At 39.6% G+C, this 19,395-nt stretch overlaps 1 protein-coding gene across 1 annotated transcript; it reads left to right on the plus strand.

Moving 5' to 3' along the window:
• The first annotated feature begins 999 nt into the window (after positions 1-999).
• On the plus strand, positions 1,000-12,497 carry abhd15a (abhydrolase domain containing 15a). Its single transcript, XM_068710126.1, has 3 exons — positions 1,000-2,025; positions 9,298-9,650; positions 10,643-12,497. The coding sequence occupies exons 1-3, from the start codon at positions 1,492-1,494 to the stop codon at positions 11,301-11,303; spliced, it is 1,548 nt and encodes a 515-aa protein (XP_068566227.1). The 5' UTR covers positions 1,000-1,491; the 3' UTR covers positions 11,304-12,497.
• The last annotated feature ends 6,898 nt before the right edge of the window (positions 12,498-19,395 follow it).

Below are 19,395 nucleotides of genomic sequence, written 5' to 3' on the forward strand. Positions count from 1 at the left end.
TGTGTTTTTCATTTTCCATTGGTTTATCCACAGGAATGAGGTGGCATTCAAAATTAAAATAACCCACAGTACCAACGCTGGTTAAATCGGTTAAATGAGAGTTCAAAACAACATGTTCCTCAAAAACAGACGGCAGCTGCAGCTTTCCATGAAATCTATCAACCTTATAAGTAGTAGCACTGAAGTGTGTTTGTGACTGATTAGGATGTCAATTAAATATTCCATGGATCCTTGAATAACAACCCGTTTTTGTCTTTTGCTCAAATGCCTTGTCTTATACACAGAGGAGAAGATTACTCCTTTGTAGATGTTAATCTCCATTTGCCCTATATCCTCCAGCATATCTAATTTACAATTATAATGTTCCTGCTCTCTATTTCTTGCTTTCATTAATGAATGGCTTATTTTTATCCGTTTGAGTTTCATAGATAACGAGGAGGGAAAATAGCAGAGAGGCGATAAACTCATACCATAATAGTATCAAACTGGATGTCTGCAGCGCTCACTGTGCATTGTAATCTGCATGTCCAAAGAACACTGACCTACTTTCACCCTTTACTTCAACTTACAGTTACAAAAAATAACACTGCAAGTCTGAAGTCAACCTAAAGTTTTCATGTTATACAACAGAGACCTGCCTAACAGGTTACATTACTTTACATGGTCCCAACCAAAGAAACCACTATAGTTTATACGTTACTGTATCCAGATCTCATGCGTTAATCATTTTTGTTCTCTTTATCTCTGATTGTAGGTTACAGTGTGCACATGTTAAATTTATGATGAAATTCAGAAGCAATTCCCTCAAATCTAACAGATCAGATGCACTTTGTGTGTCTGTCTTGTCTGGCAGAAAGAGCAAGCAAGAGAAAGATGGGGGACTCCTCCCAGGGATTCAGAGAGATAGCCCAAGCAAAACGCTCAAGATGTACCTCTTTGTACTGGGTGCACTGGAAGTAAGGAGATGGCTAGTAACAGCAGAGATTATCACGTGAACGGAGTACCTGCTCCCCTGAGGGGGGCTGGACATGACGGGAGGCGTTTCCAGCTTTAGCTGCGCGTTGCTGACAGACATTTCTTGCGCTCCCAGCTGTTGATTTGAGCGCAGTCCTGCACATGGCCGGTCAACGAACCAGTTGACGTTGGATGCATGAACCACGGACGAAATCTCCTCGTTACTTAAAAAGTGCTGTACCGAAATGGAAACAAGAATCCGGGTTTGGAATGAGCAAGAACAATAGAAGCGCTGCGTAACTGAAACAGCACGCCTGCAAAGACGAGAGAGACTGGTGCGCCTTGGCACCGAGGGAAGCACCAAACTTCAAGGACGAGCTGAGCATCAATTTAGGACAAAAGATCGGCACACTAAAAACTAGCATGTTCCTGTCGACTGTTTTCTATAATATACATTTGTAAGTATCAACTTAAGATCCAGGATAAGGTGTGGAAAGAGTCCCTGTTGTGCTCATTTCGCTCTAAACAACCGTGCCAATGCTGGAATGGCTTGTGGCTCTGTGCATTGTGATCCTGGTGGGCTTAATCTGGCCAGGCTCCAAATATTTTGGCACCGAGAGCCAGTCGGGTGCCTTGCTTCAGGGACTGGGGAGTTCGCAACAGGCAACCAAGGACAAGACCGGGAGGTGCGTCTCGGAGCAAGAGGGGGGCGACGTTTCCCAGGCGGCCTGTGATGAGAAAGCACGCACCGTGGCACTAATATGCAAACCGTCCGCGCTGGCCAACTATCTCCTGAAACATTGCAGGACTTTCAGTAATTACTCGCCGTGTGTCGGCTGGACGTGGCGGGCCAGCGCCTTCCTGCAGAGTGTGTACGAGGCGTGCTGGCCGTACGACAGTCCGGTCCAGTTTGTGCGGGACAACCTGCAGCTGAGCGATGATGGGCTGGTGGCCCTGGACTGGGCAGTGCCGTCCTACCAGAAACGACGCAGGACTTCCAGTCACTCCGCCAGTCCCGTTCTGCTCATCATTCCAAACTCTTTTGGGAAGTTCACTAGAAATGTGTTAAAGGTGCGTTCTTGGTTTTTCTCAGACATCACAGTATAACAAATAATCCAATTGATCCTAATGATAGGAGTTGAATGACCATAGATAATACTATCCATGCAGAAACTGAACGGATAGTCACACAATGCATCAGACAATCACATAATCAAAACTTATTGAATGTAAAAAAAAAGTCATACATGATTTTTTTAATGTTCAGGTGAGCTGATTGCAGAACAGAGTAGGGTACCTCATCCTTAACAATATGAAAGAAATACACTTAAAATATCCCACAAATCTGTAAAATGATAGAAATAGCACTTGGTCCGCACCAACAGCCTCGTATTGCTGTTTCTGAATTACCAATTTGTATCAATTTCATTGGTAAAGGTCAGGATGCATCTTAAATTGTGTGATGGACTTGGCTGCTTTAGAGTGAATTGTGTCCTGTTCTTCATAACAGTTTAAACAAGCAGAAGTTAGCATCTCCACAGCTAAAATACAACAACACTAAACAATAACCGAGCAAATTATTTTCAAATTTAGATGGTAAAATCCAGAAACATGCAGGATCAAGTCTGTCGAAAGAGAACTCGCACATTTATGTGCAAATCATCAACGCCTATTTGGGCAAAGGCAATCACTTGAGCTTAAGCCTTGACAAGCTCAGTTGGAAGAAAAGAGCGGAGGGGGTAAAAACGAGAAGATTCGAAGGCAGCACCAGTATTTCAACTACTCGTTCAATACACTGACTGAGGTAATTGAGTGAGAGATTACAAAGCACTGCTTGATGTGAGGGGCCTGGGGAAGTGCAGCGCTGATCCACATGACTGCCTGCTGGCTCTCGCTCAACTCTGGGCACCTGGCATAGCTCATTTCATTTCATACTGCTAGGTCTGTGTGTAAATCCATCACAGGCTTACTGTCGACCCATTGTCAGAAATAACAACTCTGCAAGAACTCAACACCAACAAAGCCAAATGGTTTGATATTAATCGTGATCGTCTTTGTATGCAGATCTAAAAAAAAAAGTGTTAATAAACAATGGAGCGACAACAATAGGAGGAAAACAGTGTTAAAACATTCTAAATATTTGTCTTTAGAACAGGAAAAAGCTGAATGGAAGGAGGGCTGAAAAGTAATTCAGATCCGTGCCTCATGCTTATTTTTGGGCCATCATCAGTTTGTGATGCTGTCAGTTATGCTTGGGAAAGCTGAGGCACCACAAGGGATATACACCAATTAAGAGCACTCCTGTCACTGGTGTGCATAACCCAGTGTGTGTGTGTGTGTGTGTGTGTGTGTGTGTGTGTGTGTGTGTGTGTGTGTGTGTGTGCATGCGTGCGTGTGTGCGTGTGTAAGAAGAGCTCATGTTTGTGTGGGCATACACACGTGGGTCTATATCTGTGACTCAGAGAAGAAATTGAGAGGAAATGTAAATTATTTTGGGCTTGCGGTTCCTGTCCCCTTCTCTTTTACACGGCACATTTCAGTAGCTCATGAATTTTTTAATGGGCCATCTCCTCCTTTGTCTTTTTGATCCCCTGATTCATGTGGTCTGGCATGATTCATAAATATTTTCATAATGGCATAATCAAACATTAATGAAGTACAGTACCTGACAATAGTCATATACAGTATTTTCATTGGCTATAAAGTCTGAAATGTGTTCCTCCCAAAACACACAAAATATACTTACATTCTTTCAGCCAGTTAGTTAGTTAGATAGATCACTGTGCATTGAAATACTGCTAATTACAAACAGGATCATAAAACACGTTTACCAAAAATACATTACCATTGATCTCTCTCTGTTTGTTTTTTTCTGTTTCTTAAAGCAGATATTTAAAGCTTGAAATTCAGGGGATAATGCTTATTTGCTTTCCTGATAAGAGTTACATGATTAGATTGATACCTCTCTCTTGTGCGGTAAAGATGAAGCTGTTTAACTTAGCTTAGCATAAAGACTGGAAACGGGGAAACAGCTACTCTGTCCGAAGCTAACCAAATCAGCCTACCAGCACCTCTAAAGCTCATTAATTAAGGCATTATATCTTGTTAGTGTTTTTGAATGCTAAAGCGTAAAAACAACACATTGTATTGTGTCTGCATGACAAGCACATAACCCTTCTGTAAAATAAACGTGTCAGTTTTTTTGTGGTAAGCTAATCAGCGTCTGCAGTATCTTTTCAGTGAGATTGTGAGAGAGATTTTGATCTTGATTGATACTCATAATTTTTGCAAAGAAAGTGAAGAAGTGTAGTTCCCAAATATGTAAACCAGCACTGAATGTATGTAAACTCTCAAGTCCAAGAAATTCTGCATAGTCAGCTATCCTCCATAAACTCTCCCGATCTCAGCCATCAACAAACTCAATTTGTTTTCATTCTCAACTTCAAAAAGGTCACGCACAAGGGTCAGTTTAATAGACTTGAGGTGTGTAAAGACATGTAGGAGTGAGCCCAATATTCAGTGGTCTGTGTTTCCTGTTTAGAGCAAAGTGTTGAAAGGCCATAAAATGTTCCTGGAGGCAGACATCCAGCTGTTGCAACCATTTTGCCTCATATGATTTACACGCATCACACTTTCCTGACATAAACTCACTCGTGAACCATCATTTTGTGACCTAGTTAAGTGAGTTATTCAGTATGCTTTTGGCACTCTTGTTCATATCAAGTATTTTTCATTCCTCATAGATATGAAGTATTATATAATCCGGTCATTATGTGTAATTTACCTTTCAACACTTAGATAATTGTCTTTTCTGATTGCTGAAAGAGCAGCCTGGAGTTTTCCAAATTCCTTGCAGGATGGGATAATAGCTTGGCACCCATGCACTAAAAGTGGGGAAGTTTTGCCATTAAAAGTCAAGATTAGATCACTGAGAGAGGTTATAGTCGCAGTAATACTTAGTCCTAGGGTCGGACATTTTTCAATAACGGAAACATTACCAGCAGTACAAAGCACAATACCCAGATATACTAGGACATACAGTAGATGAAATGAATGAGGAGGCAAATAATTCAATGGGGCGTTAGATCTGTGTTTCCTGTCCCCTTATTCCTTTGTGAATTTTATTGTTCGTTTTCAACACACCAGGGCCAGTCTGTAAGACAGTTTTTCGGTCAGCTCTTGGTTTTGAAGGATGACAATGACGATGTGTTTAAAGACTTGATTTTCAGCTTTAGTTTGAAGCTCTTTATGTTATTATTAAATGAAGAGTGTAGGAATTTCAGCCCGTAATTGTTCTGCTGCACCATTCAAAAGCTATGTGTCGAGAGGACACAGTGATACAGAGTAAATTCTCGCCACACTTTGAGCAAAATGCAAATTTATCCCCAAAATGTCATCCAATATCAGCGCCTTGCCCTACCTGGAATAAATCTTTTGAGATTTGGCAGCACTTCTGTCTATGACGCATGGGGGCAGCTGTTTTTTATTTGCTAAAATGTGATGGTATCACATTTCTTACAAGCCAATAAAGTAGTAGATGCTCATTTAACATAGAATATAGACAGGAAACCAATTTATTTAAACTTTACAATAAGACCAATACAACAAACCCTCAATGGCAAATGTATTTTCATGGAGGCTTGTGGAACAGGAGCCACTTGGCTGGTGCATCAGTTCTTGATTTTTTACTATGGCAGGCAGACTTTTCAACACGCTATATCTATGGTATCATGATATTTTAAATAACCGCTCTTCTCCAGCAGTGCTGCCATGTTGGATGGAAGGACCGAGTTTTTCTATCTTTGCTGTAATGCAACAGACTCTGCTTTGTTTAGCTAGGGTTCATACAATTAGTTGGTCTGGAAACTGCCAACCAATTAACTATAAAGATGGCAGTCATGGGATTGATTATACAACAAGTACAGTCACTTTTAATCCCGATTATTATCATTTGTTTTATCTACATATAATGCTGGGTGAGCCTATACAATAGTATATTATCATTCTTTATTTCTGAAATGCTGCCTGCTCTCCTGCACAAATCCAACTCAGAGGAGCAAATCTATTCCCTGGACACAGGCCAGTTCAAGAGTATTTAGGGAAACTATTGACCTGAACAGAGGACAGAGCATTGTAGCCAGATGCCTTGTTGCCTCTAAAAGGCTTCTAATCGAATTAACATCCTTAATTTAACTTGATTTGTGGCAACATGTCGAGATTAAGCTGCTGAAGTTTGTTTAATGCTAAACGTGGTCTCACAGAAGTAGATCAACTTATTCAATATGCTTCGAATAGAAAATTGTTGTATTTATGTCTTTGTTTTTGTTTCAGTAGAGCGGGTGAGGAGAATAATGCTTTCTGTGTGTGTGTGTGTGTGTGTGTGTGTGTGTGTGTGTGTGTGTGTGTGTGTGTGTGTGTGTGCGCGCGTGGGTGTGTGTGTGTGTGTGTGTGTGTGTGTGTGTGTGTGTGTGTGTGTGTGTGTTTGTGTATAAGAAGCACAGTGTGTATGAGGGCTGACATGTTTGGAGCCAATGTTTGGAGTCACTACTGAAGGAATTTGTCACCGAGCTGACAGTTTATCAGCACCGGCAGAAAACTGCTGCAGCAGCAGCAGCTGGTCGCTCTTTACTTCTCCTGTAATGACGCTGAAATCTCTAAAAAGGACAAATTCCCACAGTCATGATAATACTGTAGGAACATTATTGCCAGAAATTTAATTTGCATAAATATGATCTCAGAATAAGGTCAAGTTACTTAAATCTAATTAAAAGTCACATTAAGGAAACAATTAGAGCAACTGTTCCCTCTAAGCTGGTAACTTTATCAGATTGTCCAAAAAATATTTTATTATTGGGTTGCTTCCTTTTGGCAACACATTTTATAACAGATACAGGCGTTGCTGTGTCTGTTATGGACTTAGTGGATTCTTCCATTAATTTTATTTGCCATCCTGAAGGTGTGTTTGGTATGTATTGGGAGTGGTTGTTGCTCATCACTCACTGTGCCTGTTATAGTGGGTGATTCACACAGTGCATCACCACAGTGTCGCTGTATTAATAGCAGAGCAGGCAGGAGTGAGCAGGACAAAATCATTTCACACTCAGTTCACCTAATTTAATCACAGAAACATTCATCCCTCAGCCCTGGCCCTCATATGCAGTTTAAATTGGGAAGTAATCGTGTCTCTCAATATCTTTGGCAATTCAACCAAACTCAAATGATTCATATTCATCAGAAATTGCTCTTCTCCTCGTCTCATGATTCAAAAGAGTATCTATGTAATGAGTTAGCTAAGAGGCTAATGAATAAGCGGGTGAACGGTGTTCCGGTGTATTGGCTCTGCTCAGAGCTCTCCTGACACTGCCAAGCGATGCATCTGGAGTAAATCCTCTTTTCATACAGACAACCAGAAAGTGGCAAAAATCCTGCTGCAGTCTTCCTCAGCTGGTAAATATTTAATGCAGCGATTCTGCAGCTCTTCCTCCATCGCACTGGGAGATCTGCAGGTTTAAAGCAGACAATTTGTTTGAACAGGCTTCCGCCATTTCTTCCAACCACAAAATTGTTTCCAGACGCTGTGATAGATTGAATGATGTATTCTAAAGGTAATATTCAGAGCCTTGATGGGAACAATCTCTCATTTTCAGTCTTTCTTTGCATAGAGAGCTTGTCAGTGTAATTGATCTATTTAATTGCCATTTCTGCTCTGTTCCAAATCAAAACTGCCCAAAGTTATTTTTCACACTTTATGTAGTTATAAGCTCTGGTTTAGACTTATTAAAGTCTGATGATGTTTCATAGGAATGTATATAATATATTATATGTCATATGAGAATCTATGCTAAATACGTTACAAACACTTACTACTATCATTAACAAGACTAAGGATTTAACCAATAAAGTAATGCTTACAATAGGCTTATCTGCAGCCAAGACTACAAGTAGAACTTATATATTATCTCTGCTTTCCTTCTTTAACACCGTTACAGGCTTGTAATGTTTCTAGTAAACAACAGCTTTCTGTAAACATGCGGAGAGAATAAACAGCAGAACCATTAGATTTGGAGAGACAGATTTACATAAGCCTTCAAAGCAAAATAAAAATTATGGTAACTATTTGTGCCTGAGCCTCGTTTTGAAGATAAAAAGGCTTTTGGGTGAGCAGAAGAGAATTTGAAAGAGTCATATTCAATTGTACCTGCTTTGCATAAAACTGGCTTATTCTTGTAATTTGTTATTCCGTTTTATATTATGCTTTATGGAGCCTTAATTATGCTGTTCTGAGCACAGTAGTTTGTCAACTTTGAGGATATGTCATTCTACTATATTCTCCTCAGCATTTAAAGAATAGTAATAAAAAAAAAATGTATATGCTGAATAAAACAGTATTGTCAAGTTTACAACATTGATTAAAAACATTTACACATAAGAATTACTGTTAAGGAAACATGAAAGAGACATTACTTCCCATTCAGTTGTTTAGCATTTTCTTACATTCATTCATTCAGCCCAAATATGTAATATTGATACGTTTGTATCAAATTATACATAAAAAGAATATCTCACCTTAGAAGAAACAATGTGAGGTGGTATTTCTCTCCACATTGCAGCTGACTGAAAGGAAAGACTTCCTGCCAGAGACATGAGATCACAGGTTTCCGTATACTCAAGCCCTTTCGGTTCTCGTGCCAATTTTGTCCAGCTCAAGGAGAGATCATAAATAGGTGAAACTGGAAGAAAATATCACATGATTCAGTGGTATGTCAAAATGTTGACTGTTATTTTTTATATGGAGTAATGACGGTTGAACCTATTCTGCAGTATTACAGTGTAACGTAGTTAAGCAGCACAGAGCAACAATTACTTGTGCAGTTTTACTGTGTTCTCACTTCCCTCAGCAACTGTTCATTTCTTTTTCCTTACAATAAAAAGTAGAACCATGACATTTCAGGTGTTACAACCACAAAGACATTTAGTGAAACTAAATGGAAACTGATTTCTAAAAAGGGGGCATTGTTTAATTCTGTGGCATTACAACCAAGAGACCAGGCCACACTATTTAAAGTGTGTGGCCTATTCAGAAGAACAAGAAGATTTATTTATGTAGGCATTGTGTATGTAAACTGCATCGTCTATCAACCCTTCCTTGTCTTTTCTCTGTGACGTTACATATATGGATTAATACCTTTCCCCTCTTGACTTATTGCTAAAAATCCTAGCAATCACACAAAATATAGAATTTCCCACAAATCCTCCATAATGTTCCCAACCCGTAACACTTTGCACTTTTTGATGACACATTGACAGCCTTTTACTTATATTTTCCACCTCCTCTCTTTACAGTTGTGTGAAACGGCACTGTCCCATGGCTACCTTCCGGCAGTTTTCAACCGCCGCAGCCACAACGGAACCCCGCTCACCACCCTCAAGCTGCAGCAGTTTGGTGACCCTGCGGATCTGCGCGAGGCAGTGCGCTATATTCGCCATAGACAGCCTGCTGGAAGACTGTATGCAGTCAGCGAGAGCACAGGCTCGGGCCTTCTCCTCTCTTACCTTGGGGAGTGTGGATCATCCAGCTACATGACGGCTGCCGTCTGCCTGTCACCTGTGTTCCGCTGTCAGAGCTGGTTTGAGAACGGGCTGTGTTGGCCTCTGCAGTGGGCGTTGGCGCTCTACCAGAAGATCTGTCTCAGCAGGTATGGAGGGAAACGTGCTATAAAAATATAAAAAGGGGAGGTAAACTGAAAAAGTTAGGTCCACTTTAGTCTTTCTAAGTAAGATTCTGGTTCATTACGTGTCTTATTTTTATAGTTCTGGCCTTTATTTCTATTGGTTATTGTATTCACCAAAGTAGTTGCTGAAATCTGGAAGCACTGCGATATTGCTCTTGCAATGCCTGTCAAACAGACAGCCAGATGTTTTGTCAGGCAAAACCGAACATGAGCACACCTAAAATTACAGCAACAATCCCTCTAACACAAGAAAGATGTGTGCACAACTACGGCAGGATAGGTTGCTACATTCCCCGGTGTCAGCAATTAACCTGAGTACTTACCAATAACAACAGAACTACGGAAACAGCATTTTAAGTTATATTTCTACAGTAGATTTCTGGGATTTCCTATCCTTTTGGAAGATGGTGAATTAGTTTGTGAGAATAATGAGTTTTGGAAGACAGAATGAGATCAACACCTTCTCTTTCAGTTTACCGCAGGTTAACTGTAAGATATTACAGTGTCAAGTGACAAAACAACCCAGCTTCATGAGGCTGCTGCATGATATAAACAATGAGAACATCTCAGACAAATACACAGGCAAGGAAAATCATGAATTCAATCAGCCAAAAGGCATACAAAGTTACAAGGAGATTGTAAGAAAAACAGATGTAAGTACTCACTAACCATTTACTGGAAAGGCACAGACAATTAAGGACACAATCAAGTTGCTGTAGCAACAGATGGCCTGCTCAGTGTAAAGTCAGTGATTCTGAGAGACATCGTGATTCAGGTAAAGTTTCTCTAATCAATGCCACTGACCCAGCTCTTCAAAATTGATTTACTGGTTTTCTCTTTTTTTCCCGTTTATTTATATGCTTCTGTTCTTCTTTGGGCTTGTGTGTGTGTGTGTGTGTGTGTGTGTGTGTGTGTGTGTGTGTGTGTGTGTGTACGTACTTCGATGATCTGCATAGGTACAAGACGGTGCTGGGTGAGAACATACAGACTGACACCCTGTTTTCTAGCTGTTCCTTACGTGGCCTGGAGGAGGCGTTGTTCTGTCAGACTGGACAGGTGGGCTCAGCACCAGCAGCACCGACAGGGACCAGCAGTATCTGCAATACTTCAAGTACTTGGGATGCTTACTGGGAACGCAATGAACCCTTAAGAGACGTGGATGAAGTGGCTATTCCTGTTCTGAACGTGTGTGCTCAGGATGACCCAGTCCGCGGTGACGCCCAATCCACAGTACCCTTTGAACTCTTTGAGACAAACCCACATTTTTTCCTCCTCCTGACTGACCATGGAAGTCACTGTGGTTTCTCCACCCAGCCCGAGTGGAGCACCGCTGGTCCATTTGGTGCAGCCAGTCCTGCAGCTGCACCGAACAGTGGGATGGCAAGCCGATGGTCCAACTGGAGCCACAGAGCTCTGCTGGAGTTCTTCAGGGCGACCACGGACTTCTTTGCTGCAGAAGAGAGAGCAAAGCAGCTCGCTGCTAGGAGGAGGGGGCTAGGAGGAGGAGCAGGAGGGAGGGGTTTCCGCCACCGCAGTGTCAGTACATGTAAACGAGTGCCAGCGTGTTCCCATAATATCCATGCCATATACAACTGGCAGAGGTCCTATACACGATGAGGGAGCTTAATGGAAGTTAATGGACTACACTAATGCCTTCTGATATTGTTTAGATTTGGAATGTGAAGGACTCCGGTTGCCTGTGTGACACTCAGCAACTAAGCGTTAAGATATCCAAAACTAGAAAAGTGCAGATGTACTGAGGTCATGGAGTGTGTGTCATTCTCACACACTTGATGTTGGCCATAAAACACTCGGACAGAAGAAGACCACGACAGGCCACAAGCTTGCATGCAGTTGTTATGTTTAACTGCTGAACAGTTACACTAAACTCTTAAGACGTGTGACTATATATTTTTTCCAGAGACCGATATAATTCTCTTCACTGCCAGCTGGTGAAACTGGAGGATTCTGTCACACGTACATTTATTGATTCATCAATTCATCTGCCTCACATTCTACACAGTTTACACCAGATGTTTGAAACCTTGACACTGTAGTATCTTGTTGTTATTGTTTTTTATCACTGAAAGGATATTTATAGGACAGCAAAAGTGTTGAAAGTCTTGTGCATAGAGTAGAAAGCTGAAGAAATAAATCCTGTAAAAGTTTGAAATTGATTGGAGCTACATGTCAGATGAGTTTAATGCAGTGGTATGATACACATTAAAGAAAGTTTACTGTTTATATTATTGAATTTTTTCTTCTGTATTGGAAAATGTCCTGTGATGCCCAGAATAGATGAAGTTATATGTGACTGGCACCCAGTTAGCTTTTAGAGGAAAATCTTTGTCATGAGGTTATGATATTTTAATGAGCCAGGTGGCTGGAAGCACTTTGAGAGTTTTCCTGTCTCATCGTTTAGGTTTCCCCTGGCCGCTCAGGATCTGAAGGGTATGAAGCTGTGATGGTGGCTCGTTTCGCACGAAGATATAGCTTCTAAGACTGTGCAGCATAACGATCTTTTGAACATTTCTCAAGTCCCTGTAAATTGTGTTATTTAGGTTATTTTTTGTGCATTAAGTAAATAATCATCCAAATAAAAATTATACAAAGTGATAAATATTGCGTTGAAAGTGTTCAGAGAAGTAACACTTCAAAAAGCAGCTCAGCTGTTTAATAAGCAAGCCAAGAGTAGTAGAAAGCATCACAACATAAAATTACCAAGCACTGTTTGTCAATTGACTTTTGTCTTCTGTTTTATAAACATGCATTATGCCCGTAAAAATATAATAAATGAACCAAGATGACAAACTTGGGATATTCAGTTTGCAATATGTCCTGAAAAATATAATGCATCTTTCCACTGCAGGTAAGTACATTTCTCATTAACACCAGCATGTTGCTTAATATATCCTGTTCTCAGTTTCCCATTAATTCATTTTCCTTCACACTATAGTTGGGATCTGTGGTCTTGTCCAAACTCTGCTAAATAAATGCTAACAGACACTTCCCATTATAGCACAGTCCCCACAGCTATTCTTTAGTGTGTGTGTGTGTGTGTGTGTGTGTGTGTGTGTGTGTGTGCGTGTGTGCGTGTGTGCGTGTGTGCGTGTGTGCGTATTTCAATACAGTGTTTGTCCCCCCACTGAGCCTTATCCACTCAGACAGCTGGAACACAGCAGTGTACACACAGACACACACACAAAAATGTGTGCCGGCAGACACATTGTCAACACGCATCCTCCTGATCTCACATACACACACACACACACACATGCACACACACACACACACACACACACACACATGCACACACACACACACACACACACACACACACTCACACTCACACACACACACACACACACACACACACACACACACACACACAAACTCACACACACACATACACACACAGACATGCAAACAAGCTGACGCATACATACATGATATTCTTATACACGCTCATTATGTAAAGGAAGATTTGCAGTCCACAAGCCATGGTAATGGCACTGTTTGTAACTGGAAACAATCAAGTCATCATCAGTACTGCAGTATCGTCTTATTCAATTCCTGTCCACATTTTTGGTCTTGGGGTAAAAGCGACATGTCTTTGGTCTTAAATTAAACCCTTTAATTATCAGGTTTTGTCTTTAAAGAAGCAAAATGGGAATCAAAGGCCTTTTTTATTGCATGCATACAGTTAAGGAGTTTGACCTGATTTAATGGAGAAGAAACAAGAATATACAAGACTGAAAAAAAGGTTTAAATGTTGCACAGGTGTCACAAAATATACTGTAAGCAGACTTCATGCATGCATCAGAGCCACAGATGTGTTAAATAACAAAAGATGTCCAAAAGATGGATGGACATCTGTGTTGTTATTAGGTAACTGATCATGCACTGTTTACTGTTTTATTACAGCAGCATATTAGTGTGCTTGATAACGCATTTCATAATCAAATATTGATAGATAGGCTTTAATACTGTGCTGTTGACAAATTGAAGCTTGTGCTTGTCATTGCAGGTAGATCGTATCACTTGTGTCATAATGTGTCTGTTAATAACAGGCACACCAACATGTCTATCCAACATTTATCACAAAACCAGTTGGTGCGTTTTGTACACAAGTATGATTTAAAGAAATAAAGCAATCTTCATTACAGTGAATTTGTTTTTTTAACCATTCCTATCTACAAATTGTGTTTGAGACCAGTGTTATTCACATTATTCAACACTTATTTTGAAATAACCAGAACAAGCAGTAAACTTCAGGGACCTTTAAGTGGGCAAGTCTGTGGTTCTTTATTACTGGAATAAAATCTGGCCAGCACATGCTGAAAAAGAGCATACGTGACAGCAGGGGTACTATTCAAAAAAGGGCTTTATACAACCTGTCCTATTTTATTGTTGACATTAAGCCTCATAATTTATGACCAAAAGTAGACACTATTTCCCTCGCAATAAATGCTGGCTTTCATTGGCCTCTAGCAAATCAAGCTGTGAAGATTGAATTGCCCTTTCCCACTTTGCTTATTCAATTCAGAGCCAATAGTCTGCCTCAGTGATCAGAGACTGATTTAATTAAAATGATTGATATTTAATTAAGAAAGAGCTTGACATTCCCATCACTTTGATTACACTAAATCATAGGTTCTCTAAATTGAAGCTCACGCTCTGTTGGGCATGTGTTGACGTGGGACAACTAGAACAAAACAGGTTTGTATCATCTCATAAATACACAATGGGTGCATTATACTCTTAATGGGATTTAGAGAATCTGGTTAATGGATTATTATAGAAAATACACAAAAAAAATACTTGCATTCAGATATGAGTTCAACAAACAAGATTTAGATTTGGAAATGTATCAGTAAACTGCCAGCCGGACGGAATACGACATGAAATACAGAATGTGTGTTAAAGCAAGACTATGTTCATAGAAAATAGCAGGAATACCTAATATTTTGTACATTCACTTTAGAGACATTTTAGCTAAAAGCATTACGTTGTCAGAGTCTCTCCAGAGCCAAGAAAACTAAATGTGATCAGAGAGATGCAAGCAAACAGCAGGCCAGCAAAAATACAAAGCAGATGTTTAGGTTTGGGTCACTGACACTCTAATTGTACTTGGTTTGGATAGTGATCAACAAGTGTTTTGGTGTTTCTTTGCCAGCTCTGCTTCTCTGTAAGCATCCAAAAGAGGTATACTATATACAGGCAATGATTACAGTGAAGGACTTCTTGTCTCCCTGGTGTTTACATATGTGCACAACTTAAATAAAACACCAGAGATAGTGTTGTGGACAGACAAGAGAGAGAGAGAGATAAACCTTCCCCCTCTTTCCTACTGAAGCTTTTACTGTATTTCCTTAGGTGTGCTGTATCACTCTCAGTTTTCTGTTTATTGTATCTCAGGTTCCCATGTTGGTTTGCCAAGCCATAATAAAAAAGTTTGATCTATTGTGGTACATAGCACACATTAAGCTTGCTGTTAATTATATGTGACGTGTTGGCTCTTGGCTTTATAGATTAGCACAAAAACTTGAAGGTGATCTCAAATAGTGCAGCATTTTACTTTTAAACCATCACCGCGTCTTCTACGATTCAGGGGATATTTACTCTTTTACTACATACAGTAAGAAGCCGTTGGCACTATCTATCTTTTATAAAATATGAGGCTGTGAAAAATTTACAATACACCTGTAGTTTAATGCAGTATTTACTATACCACAAGACAGTCCAGTGGGGTTTTTGGGTGAGCATGTCCCATCATGATTCATTAAATTAGGTTGCAGAGGCTGAGACTGATGACCCAGGCCGGAAATGGCCCACTAAGCTGCTCAGAACTCCAGTGGTATCAGAAAACGGTATTTTTTAATAGCTTACTATAGGAGGAAAGGTGTATGCTATTTCCATTTAATGTACCACTATATATATAATATGTCTTCCTGTTGGGATTCATATTTGGGTTTTGGTCAGGAATTAATCATTAATCTTTGGTATCTATTGTCTTTTTCATATTTTTCATTTTGTTTGGAGATATCCCACAGAAAATTACTTTGAACAGAGCACCATCTTGTGGACATTATGGGGTAAAGGATGGATATTTCTAGTCCCAATAGCAAGTTTGTGTGTTCAATTTTAAATTAAATCTTAATCTTTATTCTAAAAATGGATACTGAGATTCCCTTTGTGACCAAAATAACAATACGTTTTACATATTTGTCTCAATTGGACATTAATTAAATATATTGTTTCATTATTTTAGTGTAGTTTAGGTACAGCATTACAAGGAGTATAAGATTGTAGAATGATTGGGTCCAACAGAAATTACAGTAATATTATTATTAAAACAGGACATTAATAATTAGTTTATTTTGCCATTTTCATGACAGCAAATGTCCATTTAGAAAAAGTTTAACTCAGGAAAAAGTGCAAACACAGTCCGTTAGCAATGAGGACATAAAACCACTGCAGTTTTCTGGTCACATCATTATTCAGCGCAGCTTAACATCCACAACACTTAAAACACTGTCTGAATCCCTGTGACCTATTTTCACAATGATGTCTTTATCAAGATCACTCGACCTACTTGCCCATCCAAACTATCCAACCATGTCATTTGAGGTTGCCATGGAGACCACCTGTTCTGCTGCAGTAGCCAGCAGATGGCGACATCAACAAGGTTCCTGCCTGAAATGTTCAGACCTCTCCAGGTGCTGACTCTGCTCAGACAGACACAATGACGCAGCTATCTCTGTTTTTGGCTTGGAAACTGTCAGTATATTTAGCACCTCGTTTTAAAATTAGAGCTCAGCACATGGGGGCATGTATTAGGCTGGTAGTTTAAATAGATATCTGCAGAGTCACACAAATTGGACTGTGCTGTATGTCCATAAATACTGTGTACATGTAATGGAATATAAAAGCATTTGACTAAGTTTTGAATTTGTTGCATATTCAATATGTATCCTTATTTGTGCTTATGATCATCTAACATAGAAATTCTGCATTCATGAAATGTGTGACAAAGGTTACGTCATAACATGATCCATACTGAAGACACGTGAACAAACTGAGCATGCATGAAGTACTGTTAGTTATGACTACTTGCATTGATACAAACCACTTAATCAATTGATTGCAGACAGATAATTTATTTGCCTACTGTTTATACATGACTCCATTGTAATTCTTTTCACTCTACAGATGGGTAACGAGCTAACTTGCCAAAGCAGAAAAATACAGTCAAACATATGACAGCAGAACAGGAGAACTAGTTAATAATGAGTTCTTCAATCTGAGCTCTAAAACATTCCTCTTTTGAGTGAGTTGTTTATACATTTTCTGGGTTTTCTATGTTCAGTACTTCTTCTATTTTCATTTTCAGAACTGTTAAGGCCATGTGTTAGCATGAACAGCCCACGTGCACAGTGTACCTTGGTGCTCATTAGCATGTGACTGCACCATGTGGATGACCACCAAATGTTATCTGAAAGACAATAAAGACTATTTGACATAGATTGCTCATTTTGGGTATGCTTTTGGTCCATGAATCAAGAGATAACTTATGGCCTGATCACTGACAATGAGCCACATGTGGTATGTCTGTGTAAGCAAAACTGACAAAATCTAAAAATGCAAAACCAAGATTGGATTGGAATAAGAATCTAAAAAGCTCCATAAAACAAAAATAAAAATAATGTTTTCCCATGATTTGGCAATTGTGGCAATTGTGGGAGGGATAAAGTCTAATAAACATATTCAAGTATCACTTTTTCAAACCCTGTAATAATGTTGCAAAAACCAGTAACCTACTCTGCAACATAACTGTGGATAATCAAAGAATTGTACACCACTTGCATTGTTAAATTATATTCAAAGAATAATAAATACAATGTAGTTTCAAAAATGTATTTTCTGTGCTGTGTGCCACGCTTCAAAAAGGGGGCAGGTTGGTATAGCTTTCAGCTTTAGTAGATTTTGTAGATTAAATGTTAGTGTAAATCTGAGTTGATCAACTGGTTAATTCCAAGGTTATTTACATTACATTACAGTCATTTAGCAGACGCTTTTATCCAAAGCAATTTACAATTCAGTATCTATCTACACACCGTAGACACAGCTACGGGAGCAATTTTTGGGGTTAAGTAGATAGATAGATAGATAGATACTAACTTTATTGATCCCGCGAGGGGAAATTATTTTGTTACAAGCAGCAATAGGTTACAGAGCAGCAATAGGTCACAGGTAAAAAAATTTTAATATTATATAAAAAGAAAAATACAAGAAAGATACACATGTCACAATATATACAGTTATAATATAGTAAAGATGTTATATAAAAAATGCACACTATATACACAGTGAATAGAACAGAAGTAAGAAGCAAGTGTCTTGCTCAAGGACACATTGACATGAGACTAGTGGAGCAGGAGCCGGGGATCGAACCGCCGACCCTCTGATTGAAAGGCGGCCCTGCTCTCCTCTTAGCAACGGGTTATCAGAAAGTGTGAAGATACATATTCTCCAGCAATGAACACAAAGCAAATGTCCAAGTTGTCCCAGTTCAAAGGCTAAACTGGATTACAGTTTACAGTAAATAGGTTTTCATTTGCATTCTTGTTGCTGTTTTGTCTTGAGTTGTGGTACAGTGTGTGTCATCGCACTGGACTCCAGAGCTCATGTTTCTAAATTTAAGCCTAAAAGGAGAGCGAGAAAGAAGTGCAATCACAATGTGTCATATTAACACCTATAGAACCCAGCTGGCAATGCTCAAAGTGTACATTTTCCTAACTCTTGAACCTGCACAGAATATTTGTATTTTGTGAGGTTTATAATATGCTGGTCATGTGACTCAGTGGGTGTTGCGTCGTACTTTTTCCAAAGTGGAGTGTGCAAGAAGTCAGACTAACTTAAGGTACAGTATGTCACAAATTAATTTTAAATTATTGATTTGTACTTACTTTGTAATCATAGAAATGGCACTAATCACTTGTTATTAAATCTCATAGTTACTTTGCAAATAATTCAGAAGGTTTTCCGCTATTTAAAAATACACATTTCAACAATGCCAAACATAAAAGTAAAAAAAAAAAGAAGAAAAGAAGAGAACAAAGCAAGGAGCAAATGTGCTGAAAACTGTTTTCAGCAAGCCTGACTGCCATTCCACAATTTACACCGCAAGTGACGTACAAGTATCTTGGACTCAGGCGGCAAGTATTTGTGGCTAGCCTGCAGCAAATTCCTTAACTGTCACATTACATGGGTTTTACAGGGTGTGGCCATTCTCTGCTGGCAAGGAGCAATTTAGTTTAGCGTATCCACCAGCTAATATGTGCTAGTTTCATTCTTGTTGGGCCTTTAAGGGACAAGAGAGACAGAGTAGCGAGGGAAATGAGGTTTAGAAAGGGTTTGGACAAAGACAGTCATACTGCTTGTCAGTGTGCGTCGCTATGCGTGTGTGTGCATCTCGGTCTGCACATGTTGCATGTGTATGCATGTCCTTTTCACTGTACGATGAGGTTGCTGGTGGGTAACCACCTCTCCTTCAGGCTAAATTTGAGTCAGCTAACACTAGAAGAGCTAATGCAACATGACAGTTAGCCTGGTCTGTCTCTGCACTCAATCCAAACGGCCCTGGCACGTAAAACCAAAGCATCCCTGAAGACAAGAGCATAAGACAAGAGTCACCTGCAAGCTGGTT

Source organism: Cebidichthys violaceus, unplaced genomic scaffold (genome assembly GCF_023349555.1).
Source record: "Cebidichthys violaceus isolate CVI_PGR_0920_01 unplaced genomic scaffold, fCebVio1.0.p SCAF_1, whole genome shotgun sequence".
Lineage (NCBI taxonomy): Eukaryota > Metazoa > Chordata > Actinopteri > Perciformes > Stichaeidae > Cebidichthys > Cebidichthys violaceus.

What these genes read in the sequence shown, in the direction of transcription:
- abhd15a (XM_068710126.1), top strand. Translation starts at nt 1,492, where the DNA reads ATGCTGGAATGGCTTGTGGCTCTGTGCATTGTGATCCTGGTGGGCTTA. An exon ending in TCACTAGAAATGTGTTAAAG is followed by an intron (nt 2,026 to 9,297) that starts GTGCGTTCTTGG and finishes CTCTCTTTACAG; the next exon opens with TTGTGTGAAACGGCACTGTC. An exon ending in CAGAAGATCTGTCTCAGCAG is followed by an intron (nt 9,651 to 10,642) that starts GTATGGAGGGAA and finishes TGATCTGCATAG; the next exon opens with GTACAAGACGGTGCTGGGTG.